This window comes from Protobothrops mucrosquamatus, unplaced genomic scaffold (assembly GCF_001527695.2).
Source record: "Protobothrops mucrosquamatus isolate PMUCROS unplaced genomic scaffold, P.Mucros_1.0 scaffold1639, whole genome shotgun sequence".
In the NCBI taxonomy this organism is placed as follows: Eukaryota; Metazoa; Chordata; class Lepidosauria; order Squamata; family Viperidae; genus Protobothrops; species Protobothrops mucrosquamatus.
The window spans coordinates 116,397-134,754 of record NW_015387798.1 but is presented as its reverse complement, the minus strand read 5'-3'; the positions used below and the strand labels follow the sequence as shown (position 1 = coordinate 134,754).

The following is an 18,358-nucleotide window of genomic DNA, read 5'->3' as shown; positions in this document are numbered from 1 at the left end:
TGGTTTTCATATTGTGTTATCTTCTCCAGTCTTTCTCTTCTCTTCTACTTTCTCCAGGTATTGCCACATCCACTATCCAGATTGTTTTGTATTTCTTATCGACAATTGGCTTTTTATATGGCAGGTACCTGTCTGTTTGAGTTCTAAAGTCCCAGAACACTTTAGCTTCTTCATTTTCTATGCCTTTATTTCATGGTCCCACCAGTTCTCACTTGCAGGCAAATGGTATTTTTTTGCAGATCTTGCAATGCACCATTTTGGCTACTGCATCATGCCGTTGTTTGTAATCAGTTTGTGCGATCTACTTCCAGTAGCTAATCAGGTAGTCCACCGTTTCTTCAGCTTCTTTACAAAGGCAGCACTTGCTATCTGTTCCCGTCTCCTCAATTCTGACCTTGTATGCATTTCTTCTTCAGGCTTGATCTTGTGCAGCTAGAATTAGCCCCTCGGTCTCTAGGCCTTGCCAAGTCTTTTTATTATCAGCTTTGCCGATTTTTTTTAATGCGCTATGTAATACTTTGTCTTTCCATGTCTCATTTCTGTTCTTCATTTGGTCTTTTTTGTAGGCCGGTTTGGTCTTTCCAGTACCCAGTAGGTCTTCCTAGTATAGGTCTTTCTGGCATCTTCTTCAGCCCCTTCAAATATTCTTACAGTGCCCTTTTTTCTTCTTCAACCATCTGATATACTTATGACATTCCATGGCAATCCATTTTCCTTGGTACGTAGAGTCTGTCAGCATCACTGTGAGGATGAAGGGCATGATTCATTGTCATTATTTTTCTGGTCTTCCTATCCGTGGCCTTTAGTTCTGCTTGAATCCCGTCCGCTATTCCCTCTGTGCATTTAATGCCTGCTGTTAATTGCCTTGATGGTACTTCGTCCAATGATTTTGGACTTTAAGATCTTTACTCTCTTGATATGTTCATTTCTAACCTTTTTCTCCAGTGTGCTTGATGTTGTCAGTCTAAAGAATGTCCAGGCACTTGTAGTGATTGTCTTCATCTACATTCTTGATGTTGTTTCCACAGGACATCTTGAGTCCTTCAGTTTCACTATTTTTCCTCTTTTGCTGGTGACAGTGGCACATTTGTCCAGCCCAAACTCCAATGCGAATCTTGGCTCAACAGACAGTGCTGAGCAGCGATTCTATTTCAGATGGGGTTTTTCCATACTGCTTCAAATCGTCCATGTAAAGGAGGTGGAATAGTCTGGCAGATGTTTTGGATGTTTGATAGCCATAGCCTATTTAATTGGTTTTATGAGTGAGGAGCAGTTGGGAAGTAAGTCTGAATTTAAAGTCATACATGAGGAAAAGGTGTCATATGCAGGACTCGGGTTTGGCTAGTCCAGGGATAGGCAACCTTGGCTCTTTTATGACTCGTGGACTTCAACTCCCAGAATTCCTGAGCCAGCCATTCTGAGGGGAAAGGGAGAGGTTTCCAAGCTGAGCCATGCTGGCTCAGGAATTCTGGGAGTTGAAGTCCACGAGTCATAAAAGAGCCAAGGTTGCCTACCCCTGGGCTAGTCTAAAGAAAAGAAGAAATAGGGGTGACATGATAGTAGTATTCCAGTATTTGAGGGGCTGCCACAAAGAAGAGGGGGTCAAATTATTCTCCAAAGCACCAGAGGGCAGGACAAGAAACAGTGGTTGGAAACTGGCCAAAGAGAGAAGCAACCTGGGATTAAGGAGAAACTTCCTGACAGTGAGGACAATTAACCAGTGGGCACTCCATCACTGGAGATTTTAAAGAAGAGGCTAGACAGTCACTTGTCTGAGATGGTATACGATGGTCCTCCTGCTTGAGCAGGGGGCTGGACTAGACCTCCAAGGTCCCTTCCAGCTCTATTCTATTCTATATTGTACATTCATGTCAACTCATGCAACATTCAATCCTGTCACTTGTACTAGTAACTACTGTGAAAGCTTTGTTTTTTATGTCAATTTATTCATTGGAATAAATTGATTCCAAAGGGATTTAAATGTACCTAGCTTTCTAGAGCAAAACTAGACATAATGGTCTTTCAGTTTTCTGGACTGGTGCCTTAACTACTATACCAAACTCGCTCTCTATTTACTAAGTCAGCAGCTAGAGATTCTTTACTTGAGCTTGCTTTTCTGAAATCTGCAAGTCTTAGACAGCACAGCCCACAAGAAAGCCTCCCCACCCCCCAAAAAATACACGTGCAGGCATTTCTCCATCTTGATAAAAGAGAGCTGCTTAATGCAGTCTGGATACTTTCCTCCTAAATTATAAAAACAGGCTCTGAAACTTTGTTTTGGTGAAATGTGCTTTAAGTGCAAGTACATCAATAGTTATGGCTCTGTGGAGAGTTAGCTCCATTAAATTTAGTTAGCCGTTTCTGGATTTCTGAGAAAAGGAGATTCTGCTATTAATCTGAATGTCACTCAGAAGTCCTGTTCAAATTGGCTATTTATCAAGATTGAAAAACTACCATTCTTAACAGACCTAAGTAGAAAATTCAGCTGAAATCAGCATGATTGCAGGTTTTAATCAGCATTTAATTAATAGGTTTAGTGTTGAATGGCAAATATCCCTTGATTATATTGAAAAATCTGATAGAAAGTGTATTATAGGATTGGCCATTAAATGAAAAAGGGTGTAGTCTGCTTTAATTCTCTTTTGTCTGCTAGTGATATCATGAACACATCTATATAGTTTTCTTGGTAATTTTCTGATATTCTAAAGTATGTACTGCAAAATAGGAATATTTGATCTCTTTGAGACTGTAGGGAGCATACCGTTTACAAAAAGGATTGCCTGACATGTTGAGTATTAAAAATCATTTATATTACATTTTGAAGAGGATTACAAATACTAGTATGGATGAAAACACTTGTATGGTGCAGATTGTAAATGAGTACATTTATTTTCTCCTCAACCCTTATTTCACAATCTCAAGAATTATCTTTTATTGGTGTAATATTGTACTTTATAGCAGTTATTAAAAGGTGGTGAATTAAATTTAGCCGAGATGGAAATAATGGCCCAACAGATTAAAAGGACTAAACAGAATTTCTTTGAAAATGCCAATAAGCTGGGGAGATGGTTAGCATATAGACTGAAAAAAGAAAAAGAGAAAAAATTGATAAGTAAGCTGCAAGATCCAAAATGAGAATTAGTTTCAAAATGACACAATTAAAAAAATTATTAAAGATTACTATGAGACACTCTACAAGGCAGAGGAAATTCCAAAAGAAAAAATACAACAGTACTTTAAAAAAAGCACACTTACCAAAAATTCCAGAGAACATCTGAAACATATTAAATGGAAAAATATCAATGGAGATTATAGAGGCCATAAAAAGGCAAAAAAAAGGATAAGACTCCGGGCCCAGATGGATTACCTGCAGAATTCTATACATCACTACAAGATGTATTAAATCCGATTTTGAAAGAATTGTGTAATTAAGTTCTCCTGGAGGCTAAAATACCAAATACATGGACTGAAGCCAATATTACTTTAATACCTAAAGAAGACTCTGATCTGACACAAATAAAAAATTACAGACCAATATCATTATTAAATGTAGACTACAAATTTTTTGCTTCAATAATGGCAGAAAGAATAAAGAAATTTTTGATTGAATTTATACACACCGATCAAAATGGTTTCTTACCTAAAAGACAGATAAAAAATAATCTAAGAATGATCCTTGATGTGTTAGAGTATTATGAAATTCATCCAGGGAAACAGATGGCTTTAATATTCCTTGATGCACAAAAAGCATTTGACAACCTAAACTGGCAATTTATGTTTCAGCAGCTTACAGAAATGGACTTAGGAAAAAACTTTATAAATGCAATTCAAACAATTTATTGTAAACAGACTGCCAAAATAATTGTAGATGGAGACTATACAGAAAACTTCAACATTAAAAAGGGCACAAGACAGGGGTGTTTATTATCTCCATTACTATTTATATTAACATTGGAAGTATTGAATAGAAACATTAGACAAGATACAGAAATTAAAGGACTGGAGATAAAAGATGAAAAATATAAATTACAAGCATTTGCAGATGACTTGGTTTTTATACTGGAAGATCCATTGGAAACAAGCATTAAACCTCTGGAGAAAATAGAAAAATTTGAAGAAGTGGCAGGCCTGACAATAAATAGAGAAAAGACTAAAGTGCTGACAAAGAACTTAACAGAAAAACAAAAAAAGCCAACTAACAAAAAAAACAAATCTTCAAATAGTTAAAAAAGTTAAGCACTTGGGAATTTATCTAACAGCAAGATGTGTAACAGTAAAAGAAGATAATTATGTAAGACTGCTAAAACAAATAAAATGGATTTGGAAAAGTGGAAGAACTCCAACCCTCAATGTTGGGGAGAATAGCAACAGTGAAAATGAATTATCTTACCAAAAATACTCTTTTTATTTCAAACGATCCCTGTAAGGCTGGGAAAAGCCTTTTTTGATGAACTGAATACAATAATATTGAAATTTATTTGGCAAGGAAAAAAAGCTAGAATCAAAATGAAAATTCTACAAGAAGCAAAAGACAGTGGAGGATATGGACTGCTGGACTGGAGGTTATACTACCAAGCAACCATTCTAACATGGCTTAAAGAATGGATAATGCTTAGAGATAAAAGACTACTGTACCTAGAGGGGCATGACCTGCAAATTGGTTGGCATTCCTTTCTGTGGTATGGAAAGAATAAAATACATAGATACTTTGAAAACCATTTTATAAGGAATGCACTTCTTTCAGAATGGGAAAGAATAAAAGAAAAAAATTACATTAAGATACCTGAATGGCTTTCAACAATGGAAGCTTTTGCTTACCTAAATTTAATTAACTACTATAAAGTTGTGATCTATAAAGATATTTTGGACAATGAAGGAAAATTGAAAGACAGACAAGAATTACAAGAACAAGGTATTGATTTAGCATGGTGGCCATATCTGCAAATTCAAACGAGATATGAAAAAGATGTTAAAACAACTTTATAAAGAACAGACTTTGATCAGATACTGTTAAAAACAGATGAAAAGTTGTTTAAGAAACTCTATAGATTCTTGTTAAACTTAAAGATGGAGGAAGAACAAGTAAAAGAAACAATGATAATATGGGCAAAGAATTTTGGATATACTATAGAAGATTGGCAAAAATTATGGGAAAGAAATATTAAATTAACTAAAGCAGTGCCATATAAAGAAAACTTATACAAAATGTTTTACAGGTGGCACATGACACCAGTGAGACTAGCGAAAATGTTTAAAAATACTTCAAACAATTGTTGGAAATGCAAACAAAGGCCAGATACTTTTTACATCTGGTGGACATGCCCTAAAGCAAAAAGGTATTGGGCTAAAATACATCTATGGTTGGAGAAGATGACTAAAAAACAAATAGACTTCAAACCAGAATAGTTTTTGTTAGGAATAATAGGAGCCAAGTACAAGAAAGATTCTAGATATCTAATACTACATGTATTAACAGCAGCAAGAATTGTATTTGCCCAATATTGGAAAATGAAAACTTATCAACTGAAGAAGTGCTAATTAAGAAAATTCTACAGTGCATAGAAATGGATAGATTGACTTTAGAGATTAAAGAGAAAGAAGACTTAGTCTACTTTAGAACATGGGATAACTTTTATCAATGGCTAGAAAAACGAGTCAGAAAGGAATGTGATATGTAATTTTGAATATATATATTAGTAAGGCGGCGGCTACTGATTAATTAATACTGTTTATGATAATTAACTATATCTATTATTGTTAGTTAAATACACGTACCTAGACAATATGCTGTTTGTTAAATATTGAAAATGTTACCTGGGAAAACCCCAACCCCAACCCCAACCCTAATCCAAACCTCAATCCTAATCCTGACCTCATTTTATCCCTAACCCTATAAAAACCAATAAAATTTATATATATAAAAAGGTGGTGAATGTGTGGTGAACTATGTCCCTTTTCCCATCATGTATATTAGAAAAGGGGTAAGTGGAGCTATAGGTAGGACAGCAGTGGTGGTAAAGGTAGGGATTTTCATTGTCCTTTCTTGGTATAGTACAGGGGTGTCAAACTGCTGGCCCACGGGCCAGATGCATCACACGGAAGCCGCACCCACCCCATCACCGGCAATGGTAAAACTGTCCCAATACGTTGCGCGACGTCTTGTGACATCGCGAGTTTGACATATCTGGTATAGTACATTAGACACAAAAATCAGGTGTTCCAAATATCAAATGAGCTTTAGGCAATGTATTTTACATTGAGATAAACATGACAGAAAAACAACTGTCTTCTGAAATCACACATCCAGTAGCTGTGCTGATAGGGATGTTATTGCTACTCTGGTCACAAGAAAGGAAATAGAAAATCTCTATCTGGAAAAAAAAAATCTTAATGGAACATGATGTTCAAAGAAACACAGATATCCCAGACATATATAAATGGATATAAGGAAGTACTTTTTAAAATGTAAATAATTACAAATCAAGTGCTTATATTTGTCAGTGACAAGACCAAGAGCCTACCTGAATATTTTACAATGGTCACTGAAATCCTACATAATTCAAAAAAAATGATCTAAGAATTTGCTATCACAGGCATCCTACAGCTACCTATTATATGTGTTACAGTTAATCAGCATAGATTGTAATATACTGCACTGCAACAGGAAATTATAATGCAATTAAATGATACAAGAAGATTACAGTCAGATTACAACTATATAGCTGAATCTTTAGGAAGTAGCAGAACAAAATTTAGAATGAAGACTGTACAGAAATTAAAAACACGGAGTTTCAAGCAGGCAAGTAGTTCAAACTCCCAATTAAGGGGATCAGGTGTGGACTGCAATGCATTGTCATTTCCCATATTCATCAGTTGTATTTCTTACATTTCTCACCTGATTTTTTTTTTTTTACTCTATTCCCAACACAAATGCTGACTTCCTTTTCCTCTCTGGAGCTACTTTCTCGTCTACTCTAAGCTTCCTCTTCCAGGCTTAATCTGCTACATATCGTATGCCTCTTTGTGTCTGTGTCTTGCCTTAGGTCCAAGAAAGGTTTCCCTGACCAGTTGTGTCCGACTCTAGGAGGCAGTGCTCATCTCTGTTTCCTAGCCAAGGGAGCCATCAATGTTCAAAAATGCTTCCATGGTCATATGGCCAGCATGACTATATGCTAAGGACACAAAATACTGTTATCTTTGCACCAAAGCGGTACCTATTTATCTACTTGCTTTTGCATGCTTTTGAACTACAAGGTTGGCAGGAGGGGGGGCGGGAACAAGAGCTCACCCCATCACATAGTAATTGCATCTCAAACTGCCAATCTTTTGGCCGACAAGCCCAATGCCTTAACCGCAAGGCCACTACGCCCGCAGGGTTCCCCAAAGCGTTCAGTATTCATTCCCAGGGGTTGATGGCTCTGTCCAAGGGTTCGATGATCATTATTATTATTCATAATGCTATCAATTATAGTAATATTTAGTAAATTATTTTCACATGATAAATTTTGGGGATCGAAGAATAATCAAACTTGAAGGGATCGATGTACTGAAGGAGACCTGCTCTAGTCAAATTATTGTTAAGCTATAGAGCATAAGACTGTGCAATAATTTGGATTAGATTCATAAGAGATGCTAAATCAGAACTCGTGGCAGCACAAACATGGCCCCTCTGCAATTGATTAAAGCAGCTTTACCTCTCTCCTAGATCCCACAGTAGCTGGGGAAGCCTTGCTGCACCAGCCAGAGGGCTTAGAAACAGGCACAATTACTTTGTGTAGTCACGGGCAGGTGCATAATGCTAGAAAGTACTGCTCATGGATATTCAGTACTGTACTTGCTCATTTTCCAACCTCATTCACAATGTCATTATTTGTTAACAATATCCTTTCTTTTGACCAATCAATCTCTTGTTTATGGAAACAAACCTTTGCAAAAATCCAGCATAACACATTGCACATTTTCAAAAATCAATTGGGAAATATTTGATCCTCCCAGGTCTATGGTTGCCGAAATTACATTTTGAGCAAAGGTGTATAGCATTTACATATTGAAAAATAGCATTATTATCCACATAAGGAAAATGGAGGCTGAAACAGCATACCTGCAAGTTCATGGGTAATTTGAGAGAAAGAAGTCAAGTTTGTAATGCTATTATTTTGGATAATTAATTATTTTTCAGTGCAATTCAGTCAAGAATATTCACTATATTCCACTCACCGCTGTAAAACATCCAGAATTTCTGATTTCAAAGCAATACTAATTTTTAGTCAAAATGTACATCATTTAAAAGAAAATCAAGAACAAGATACAACAGCATTAAGAACAGTCAGAAAGGAATGCATATGTGATGTGAGATTATAAACACCAGTTATGAGTAGACAGGTACATTTTTACAACAAAATATAACAATCTGAGAAATTATAATGTTTGCTACACCATAATAAAATGTACCAAAGGATTATTTGTGAATTTTAAAAAACATGTTAAAGCACAACTAACACTGGAAATCAGTGGGTTTTTTTTCATTTTATACCTTAGTTTCAATAAATAGATAGTCCTCAACTTACAACCAGAACAGAGCCCAAAATTTATATTGTTAAGTAAGACATTTGTTAAGTGAATTTTGCCCCATTTTACGATCTTTCTTGCCACACTTAAGTAAATCATTGCAGTTGTTAAATTAGTGACACAATTGTTAAATGAATCAGGCTTCCCCATTGACTTTGCTTGAACACTGGGCGCTATCTAACAAAATGAAATTCAATGGTGAAAAAAGTAAGGTTCTACATTTAGGCAAGAAAAACCAAATGCACAGGTATAGTATAGGGGGTGCCTTGCTCAATAGTAGTGACTGCGAGAGGGACCTCGGAGTCCTAGTGGACAATCATTTAAATATGAGCCAGCAGTGTGCTGCAGCTGCCAAAAAAGCCAACACAGTGCTGGGCTGCATTAACAGANCAGTGGAACAACCTGCCTCCAGAAGCGGTGAATGCTCCAACACTGGACGTTTTTAAGAAGAAACTGGACAGCCATTTGTCCGAAATGGTATAGGGTTTCCTGCCTGAGCAGGAGGTTGGACTAGATGACCTCTGAGGTCCCTTCCAACTTTATCATTATTATTATTCCCAGACACCACAACAATGATAAATATGAACCACTTCCCAAGCATTTGAATTTTGATCATGTGACCATGGGGGTGCTGCAACGGTCATAAATGTGAAAAACTGTATAAGTCACTTTTTCCAGTGATGTAACTTCAAACGGCCACTAAATGAACTGTTGTAAGCCAAGGACTATCTGTGTTAGGTGCAATAAATAAACTATGAGCGTCGAGACTAAGAGTAGTAGCAATATATTTTAATCAGCCCTCATAATCACTGGATTTTTCTACTGAATCTTTGTAATCATTTTCACTTTCATGCTCAGGAGTTTCTTGATCAGCATGGTCTGGCTGAGAGGCAGCATCTTCATCTTCTTTCTCTTTTTCTCCCTCTTTCTCTTCTTCCTTCTCCTCCTCCTCCTCCCCACTATGCTGAGCTGACTGGAATTGGGAAATATCTTCTTCAGATTCTCTTTTTTCTTCATGTTCATTATCACTGGGTGAAATGGGGAAACAATAGGTCCACTGAATAATAATGTATTGCTCTCAAAACACATTACATTAGAGAGTGTAAGGGGAGAGAGTCCCCTTTTCAAACTTGGCAATTGGTTTTCATTGTTTCAGAGGCAGACCAATAATTTATTTAACTTTAAACTGCTGAATGTTATAAGTTTGGTAGAAAAAGACAAAATATTTTATGAGTGAACGATTTATTACCTTATTACAATTTATTACATTTATCCTGCTTTTTTAATTTAAAATTCAGTTTTAAAAAAGATAACTTGATTTCAAGCTTATAAACTGGAATGAATTATGTATGGGAAATGGGTCTTTCTCCAATTTTTTATTCTAGTCAGTTTAAAGGATACAATAAACTTTTTTCCCAAATATAAAAAAGTATGCTGAAATAAATAAGTAAATATAATACACAAAGAAATGTGCAGTTATTCTTGGCTTTTTTATGTTTTTATGTCCCTGAACAATCAGGCTATTGACAATGGCTAGTAAGGAAAGAAGCAATAAATACTGTACACTGGTGGTCTCCAGCCGTTCTGGCTTTGTGGGCCGGCGGTGGGGGAGGGACAGGGGAACGTTCTGTGCAGCTCCAAGCGGCAGGTTCACGTATTCACACAAATGGAGCCTCAAGGGGGAGCTGAGCACGCTTGCACGGCCCAGTTCCAAATGGGCCACGGGCCAGTACTGGGCCGTGGCCAGGGGGTTGGGAGTCCCTGCTGTAAACTAAAAACATGGAAAGCAAAACAAGAGCTGTTTATCTGTTACTGACAGATTATGCATTCTTCCTCTGAAAGGTCAGTTTTTTCTAATCAAAACCAGCTATAAACATTTCATATTTAGAATGAAATATACTAGGAAACTCAAAAATAGTACTATAAGCTTCCAAGCTAAAAATTTACCTTTCTACATTTGCTGCCAAGCTTTCAAAGCTATTACTGTAGGAATCCTGCAAAAACTCTTCAGTAACAGTTTGGCCTTTCTTTGAAATAAAGTCCTCACACAGTCCCAGTTCTCGCAGCAAGTCAGAATAATGCTTCTCTGCTGCTAGCCGGGCATTCTTCTACATTTAAAAAGAAAACAAAATTAATACATCCGAAAGATATCTCCAAGTTTAAAGAAATCACTCTACATGTGTTCCTTTTATTTTACAAGACAAAAGATTCCAAATATGCAGGTTACTTGATTGAAATCTAAATAAATTGTTCAGACAGCAGATAGCTTTACATCTTGACATTTTTAACTTCTCAATCGCAGCAAACATATTATATATCCAGATTCAATGCTGTCAGCTGCTGCAAATCAACAATAAACAATGAGAAAAATATCACCATGTAATGTTTTCTATTCTCTGCACCATGACACATAATGGGTCAGAAATGTGGAAACCACTTTAAAACAATCATTAAGCAACCATAGCAAAAAGCAATGGCACTGGTAAATCAAGTTAAGCCTAATGACGTGACAGGTGGCATTACTGGCATGATCTTACCAACAATTACTAAACACAACATACAAAGAAAAAATAGCAACTTAATAAATAGATATATAGAGAAATATTAGAGATGATGTCAATGACCTGTGTGGCTTGTTCCAACAATAGAGGCCTCTTTTCCACCCTTTCTTCAATTTCTTCCAGTTCCTGCAGATACTCTTTCATTCTCTGTTTTTCATGTTTCCTGTTTTTTTAATATACCATGACATGGAAATGGTATGGAATTTAAATATGAATCTTTTAGCAAAATAAAAATGGAAGGAGCAAGACTATATGGTTCTGCCTACTACTTCTAAACTAAGGATCCTATATCTAAGGGGTCAGGAATCAGGGGATATATTGCAGAATACCTAAACAATTTTAACTTTGAGTTAAGCATCTTGGCTAGGCTCTGATGTGGATCATTTGCCTCAGCCCGGGTGGCTATAAGCCTTTGTAGCTTTCTTGCTCTCTCTTTTTGTTTTGCTTCTCTTCTTTTATGCTCTTCTTCAACCTTCTTTTTTTCCTCAGCCGATTTCCTGAATAAGAAAATAAACTTAAGTCTGGCTAAGGCATAACAGCTTTTGTGGCCCTCTTTCTCAAAATACCTGTACGGATGAAGTTATTTATATATATATATATATATAAAATAAAATTGTAGCATTTGATACATGAACCTGAAATCCGTTACCAAATTAATTTTGTTGTGATTGCCAAATATTTCAAATTTGGTCTAGGAAGTCTATTTGACCTTGTAGCTCAGGGGGGTCAAACTCGCCACGTCACATGATGTGTCGCAACGTATCACAACTTTTTCCCCCTTGCTGGAGCTGGGGTGGATGTGGCCTCCGGTACGGCCGGCAGTTCGATACCCCTTTTGTAGCCTTTTGGTAAGGCACCTTTGGATAACATAGCAAAACCCAGATATTTCAGTGTTTATAAAGTTTGGTGTGGCTATCAAAAAATTAACTTGGATCCCCTGCAACAAATAATTTTGTTGCTTGAACTCCAACTAATGAATGGTAGAAGGATAAAAGTAATTATTTTCACCCACTTTTTTCATATTTTGTGGTTCAAAAAGCATTGACTTTTTCCTTTAATTCTATTCATTATTAAGAGTCCAGGTAGTCCTCAATTTACAACCGTTCGTTTAGTGATTGTTCAAAGTTACAATTACACTGGAAAAAGAGACTCACGACCATTGCAGCATCCCCATGGTCATGTGATCAAACTTAGATGCTTGGCCACTGCGATGTATTTGATGGCTGCAGTGTCCCTGGAGTCATGTGATCACCTTTTGCAACTTTCTGACCAGCAAAGTCAATGGGGAAGTTTTTAAGAAGAGACTGGACAGCCGTTTGTCTGAAATGGTGTAGGGTTCCTGCCTGGGCAGGGGGTTGGACTCGATGACCTCCAAGGTCCCTTCCAACTTTATTATTATTATTATTATTATTATTATTATTATTATTATTATTATTATTATTTGTCTCACTAACTTAACAACTGTAGTGATTCACTTGGCAAGAAAGGTTGCAAATGGGGCAAAACTCATTGAACAACTACTTTGCTTAGCAGTGGAATTTTAGGCTCAATTATGGTTGTAAGTTGAGAACTGTCTGTATTTGGAACAGAAATTACGCATTTCTTTTCTTGGCTTTCCTGTCACTGAAAATAAAGTGGAACACCAGGAAAGCTTTGTGGCCCTCACATTCCCAGAGAAACAAAATTCACCCACACTATGGAATTGCATAGATCAGGCATGTCAAACTTGCGACATCACGTGACGCCGCACGACGTATCGCAACTTTTTCCCCATTGCCGGCAATAAGGTGGGCGCGGTTTCGGCGTGATGCATCCGGCCCATGGGCCGGCAGTTTGACATGCCTGGCATAGATTAAAGAGAGAGGGGGATCAGAGTACAATTGAAATATCAGAGTAAATAAAGCATACATGAGTATGTGCAGCCAAATTAAAGCATAAAGTCTTAACACAGATTTCTAGTCAAAAACGTTCACCTATCAACACCTATTCAATGGAAACAAACAGTCTGAAAAACTGGATCCATTTTGCTTCCTTGGATTTCTCAAGTTTCTTACAGATTTGCAATGGTTTTTCAGGCTCCTCTCAGTCTGCACGTTTCCAAGGCTTGGATTTAAACAAAAACTATTTTCCTTTCAAAAGCAGAGTTAAGAGGATTTCTATGGCCTAAATGCTGGTAAGTAGTCACTCATGTTTGAGATTTAAAAAGTACAGGATATAGATATAGATATAAGAGACAAAGATAGATATAGACATACAGATATATAAGTACAGATGTAGATGTAGATGATGTAGATGTACATGTACATGTACGTGTAGATAAAGATATATTCAAAATGTCTGCAGTCTGGCTGACATATAGACCAGGAACTGATAGACTAGGATGACACGCTGGGAGTCTGAAGCATCAGTTAATGTAGACCAAGGTGGTTTCACAACAAAAGCCACATGCCTTTTTCAACTCGAGGAACAATAGCAGAATAGCACAGGTAGAACCCTCAAACATTAGAAAAAAATAGTGCATTCTATCTTTAAAATTTCTCACATGGGATTTGTTTAACACTCAGAACAGTCACAATGGCAATTCAGGAACATCCTTGACATGGAAACATTTTCCATACTTCTGTAAAACAAGTATTTTCAACATCTGCATGTTTTTACTTACCACAAACAACTTGGGATTAATTACACAGCACATTAAGGGCTTACCTTATGGCTTCTAGCCGTTTTCTTGTAGACCCTGTAATTCTTGGAGACAGAGACTGTAAACAGCCTGAAGGATATGAACTTCCATTCAAAGTTCGAGGGGAACATCTTGTAGAGACATAAGGCCAGCGTGTTTCTTTTAATGTTGCTTCATCCATGTCGATGTCCTCAAGAATTTTCTCTTTATTGGACAAAATATTTGGTGTATGGAGATTGAAAGGCTCACTGATTGTGGCACTTTTCACATTCTTATGTTTTTGAAGCTGCTTCTGGAATTTTTTATGTAACGTTTCAAAATCAGGGACTTTAACTTTGGTCTTTGACTTGCATTTTAATTCTTCACTTTGTTCAAAGCAGTTTTGCAACCTGGGCCTAATGGCGCCTTTATTTCCTAATCTGCTATTAGGAAGCGATGAATTACGTAGGAGCTCTTCAGATCTAACTTGAATTCTAATGTCTCTATAGAGTTCTTCTTCCTTTAGTTTCTCTCTCATTTCTGAACTGGAAACAAATTTAGGAACTGCTTTAGCTTTAAACATTTTTGCTTTTTTTTCTGGTGAGGAAAATTGCATTTTTCTCAGTTCTTTCTTTTGTGCTTCTCTTTCAATAAACTGAAATGGCTTTTGTGTAGCTAGAAGGAAATTTCCCCTCCTTTCTCTAAATGACTTTCTACGTTCTTCATTTTCCTGCATTATTTCATGATAAAGAGGGACAAAAACATGTGCAGGTACTGGGTTGGCTCTAAATTGTTTTTGACACTCGGCCTCCTCCTCTAATTGCTTCTTCAGCAAGTTATTTTCCAGTTCCATGAGTGACTTGGACTTGATATTCTGTTGCTTCCTCTTAGCTTCTCTAATAGTCATCTGGAAAGGTTCTGGTACTGTGATTTTTGGGAACCATTTTTTCTTTTTCTTGCTTAGCTTCAAAACATTTAATTTGGGTAAAATAGTTTTAGAGCAGAGTGAATAATCCTCCAAAGAATAGCCATCCCATGCATTTTCAGTCTTGTCCAGTGTTAGTGATCCAGCATCACTGTCACTTGTTTCTAACTCTAGTTTTTCATCAGTCACATCAGAGAAATTTAATGAATGGAATGAACTGTTCAGATCAGATGCAGAAAACGATCTATGCATGTTCTGAAGTTGAAATGGTTTAGTTTCCCATGCCGATCTAAACATAACAAAAATGTAATGCTTAGTTGTCTAGAAGTGACACAAATTAACCTGATTAAATAATAGCTGTGGAATCTCTTGCCAAACTGAATAAAAAAGAATGTCTAAAACAATTATTTATTTATGAATATATTAAGCTTTAGATCAGGGGTCCCCAACTCCCGGGTCCATGGACCAGTACCGGGCTGCAGCATGCCAGCAACTGGTCCACACAAACAAGCAAAGCCCCTTCCGTGGGATGCAGGCAGCACACAAAACCACGCACCCTCTGGTCTGCAGAAAACTTCTCTCCACGGAACCGGTCCCTGGTGCCCAAAAGGTTGGGGACTTCTGCTTTAGATTAAAAGAATACCAATTCTAAAACAATGTTAAATTGATTTCTGAATCATGTGCTCCTTTCTCCATATTTTTCTTGGAGTACAAATATGCCCACTGTCAGGCTATAATTAACAATTATAGTTCCAATAAAATTCATTAATCCAACTGATAAAATGTAAATCTAGAAATGTGAAAATCACAGCCAAAATAAAAAGAAGTTACGGTAATACAACTCTTTTAAGGAATATTTGCACTGTTTTGGACTTTTAAAGAAAGAAAACAAAATAAACATATAATCAGGCATGACATCTATTCTTTGATATTTTTAATAGCTTTTGATTGACTACTGTAAGATACGGGATGCTGAGCGTGATGAGACTTTGATCTGATCTTACTGGGCATCTCTTACTCTCTTAATATTTACATTTTATTGTTGCTAATATGTATAATAACTCAAAAACAATGCTAAGACAATACTTAATTGAAGTTACAATTAATGTTTCCATTTATACCTATGACGAAGAGGCAGTTTTTAGTTATAGTGTCATATTCTATATTAATTTTTAATGCCAGTCAAAGTCACAGCCAGTATTATATTTAATCATACTTCAAAACAAAAATAGGGGAGAAAATAAGCAGTCTGATGCCCTCTTCTGGTTTTTTTTAGAACTGGTCAAGCAATTAGTGTTGTTAAACCTTTACCAACTTATAAAGTCTGAGAAAGATAATTATCTCTCACTGATTCATTTTACTCTTGCTTACCTAACCGAATCACACTGAGTTAGTTAAATGTTAAAAGTCTTTTAGAAATTCTGAAATCCTAATATACGTTTTCCAATTTTGCCATGGTTTTCAGGTGAGAATCTTAAGTTCTTCCAGAATATTACATACTATTCCTGATTTGAGAAGTACATTTCCTGCTGGACAAGCTTTCTGGAAAATTATAGAACAGCATGAGAAGAAATTGTTGCCTCTTGATCTATTTCCTAAATCAAGGATCCATCTCACTGTAAATTGCAAGAGTGTAATTCTGGCTGGTATAGTTTTCACAACTGTATATTTCACAATTAATAACATTTTAAAGCAAACACTAATTAAAAGCAAAGCAGAACAGAACTTAAATTCAGAAAAATAATGATCTATTTTCAATCTTTCTTCTGTTTTGTTTTTTTTTTTTGGTTTTTTGTACCTGGATATATCTCAGGCTAAGGTCATTGTCTACAAGAGCTAAGGATTCTTTTTAGTGTTGTTTTCCATCACTTATTTACATTCTTTTTATGTATTTAACATATTTAATAATATTTTGTTGCAATGATCAATATCTAATATATGCAATATTTAACCACTTTGAGAAAAAAGATAATTCACAGGTATATATTATTGTAAAAATTACCTGTAAGTCTTACAATACATCACATCTGTGTCAGTTAAAGGTTGAACATCTTTTAGAAACAGCTTATTCTGATACATTTCTTCCAATTTTGCCATGGTTTCCAGGTGAGCGTTCTTAAGTTCTTCCAGCTTTAAATAATATTCCTGATTTGAGAGGTACATGTTTGAGAGATCTAGCCAATCTTTACAATCAGCACACATGATGGAACTGTATTCTCTTCCTGGAGTTAAGGATTCCTAAAACAAAAGATGGGCATGTTTGTTTTAATTTTTTGAGAAAATTATATTAAATGATTGGCAATTTAATGAGTTTGGTGTCCTAAGGGCAGCTAAGAAACATGTAAGACTTCTCTATTTGCTTGGATTTGCAGAATAAAAGGTCCCAATGCTGATTAGCCCAAATTACTAACTTGACAAAGCCTAAAATCAACAGATAATTCTGGATGACAAATGGTTCAAAATTTCTGGCAAGTTAGTGCAGAGTATCTCCTATATATAAAGATCTGACACCTGAAGTTCTCCCATATGCCCAAGACAAATGCAGGCAATTTTTGGAACAGGCTTCTAATGCGTCAACAAAGAGGGTTGTTGTTTTTTTAATTAAAAGGGACTTTAATATCATAGTAATAGAATCCCCCAAATCTGTCAACCTGCAGAATTGTGTTAAGTGCTGCAAATGGTGCAAAAGGCATTTTCATTAAGAAAATTCAGGCGGCAAAGAAAAATTCTCAGGGATCTTGGAAGGGAGAAAGAGAGGAAAGAAATGCCTTCACTATCATATTTTCATCCTAGGTAGGAAGTTCTGGCTTGATAAGGCTGGAATCACATAGCATTCTTATCCAAATGGATAATCTACCCAGGATTCAATTAAACCGAATATGGGGTAAAATTAGGATTGGGCGAGGTTCTTTAAAGGAAGGGTAAGCTATAGAAAACAGGACGACCAGCAGCAAGGTGGATGCATTCAGTTACAGTAGCTTTGAAGGCACCGCTGGAATTGCTGAAGGATCACGTTAGAGTCAGTCGGGAGAAAATCTACTTACGTGATCGCTAAAAGCGACGGATGGCACCTAATCGTCATAATTAAGCTATTGTCGCGTTCTAACCGGCTGGGAAATGGCGCGCGCGACCCAAGGCGCTGGGGCAGGGGTAGGCAACCTCGGCTCTTTTATGACTCATGGACTTCAACTCCCAGAATTCCTGAGTCAGCTACGCTGACTCAGGAATTCTGGGAGTTGAAGTCCATGAGTCATAAAAGAGCCGAGGTTGCCTATCCCTGCGCTGGGGGATTTGAACGCCTCGTGAAGCCATTTCTGCAGAAATCCCGTCTCTCGATTCCACCTCCAGCCACCAGAGAGCAGGAGCAGCAGCAACCAGGGGACGGGGACGGCGGCGGCGGCACCAGCCAGCCTGCCTGTTAGCCAGCCAGCCAGCTACCTACCTGCCCTACGCCATCTTTCAACGAGGCTCTTTCTGATACCCGTTCATACAGCGCCGCCGGCGCTTTGGTGCGCGGGTTCACCGGCGTATGCAGGCAGGAGGCGGTGAGCAAAGCAGCTCGGTGGGATGCGTCCATGGGCTTCTCAAAGGACAGGAGGCCACAGCCGCCTCCTGCTAGCCTGGTTACCAAGCCCCTTCCTTGCG

The 18,358-nt window shown here is 37.1% G+C and overlaps 1 protein-coding gene across 1 annotated transcript; it reads right to left on the bottom strand.

Moving 5' to 3' along the window:
• Positions 1-9,353: 9,353 nt before the first annotated feature.
• On the bottom strand, positions 9,354-18,358 carry FAM161A (FAM161 centrosomal protein A). The gene is made up of 6 exons (XM_015822677.1): positions 18,156-18,358; positions 16,716-16,951; positions 13,836-15,002; positions 11,193-11,292; positions 10,516-10,676; positions 9,354-9,596 (listed from the first exon to the last, which is right to left on the bottom strand). Exons 1-6 carry the CDS (start codon positions 18,288-18,290, stop codon positions 9,362-9,364), a joined length of 2,034 nt encoding a protein of 677 aa, XP_015678163.1. The 5' UTR covers positions 18,291-18,358; the 3' UTR covers positions 9,354-9,361.

Bases quoted from the DNA above. Each gene is read 5' to 3' on its own strand.
- FAM161A (XM_015822677.1), bottom strand. From the start codon at position 18,290: ATGGACGCATCCCACCGAGCTGCTTTGCTCACCGCCTCCTGCCTGCAT. The intron at 11,293-13,835 runs GTAAGCCCTTAA...TTAAAAAAACAG, and splicing joins AAACGGCTAGAAGCCATAAG to GAAACATGAAAAACAGAGAA. The intron at 9,597-10,515 runs GTAAATTTTTAG...CATTTCACCCAG, and splicing joins TTGGCAGCAAATGTAGAAAG to TGATAATGAACATGAAGAAA.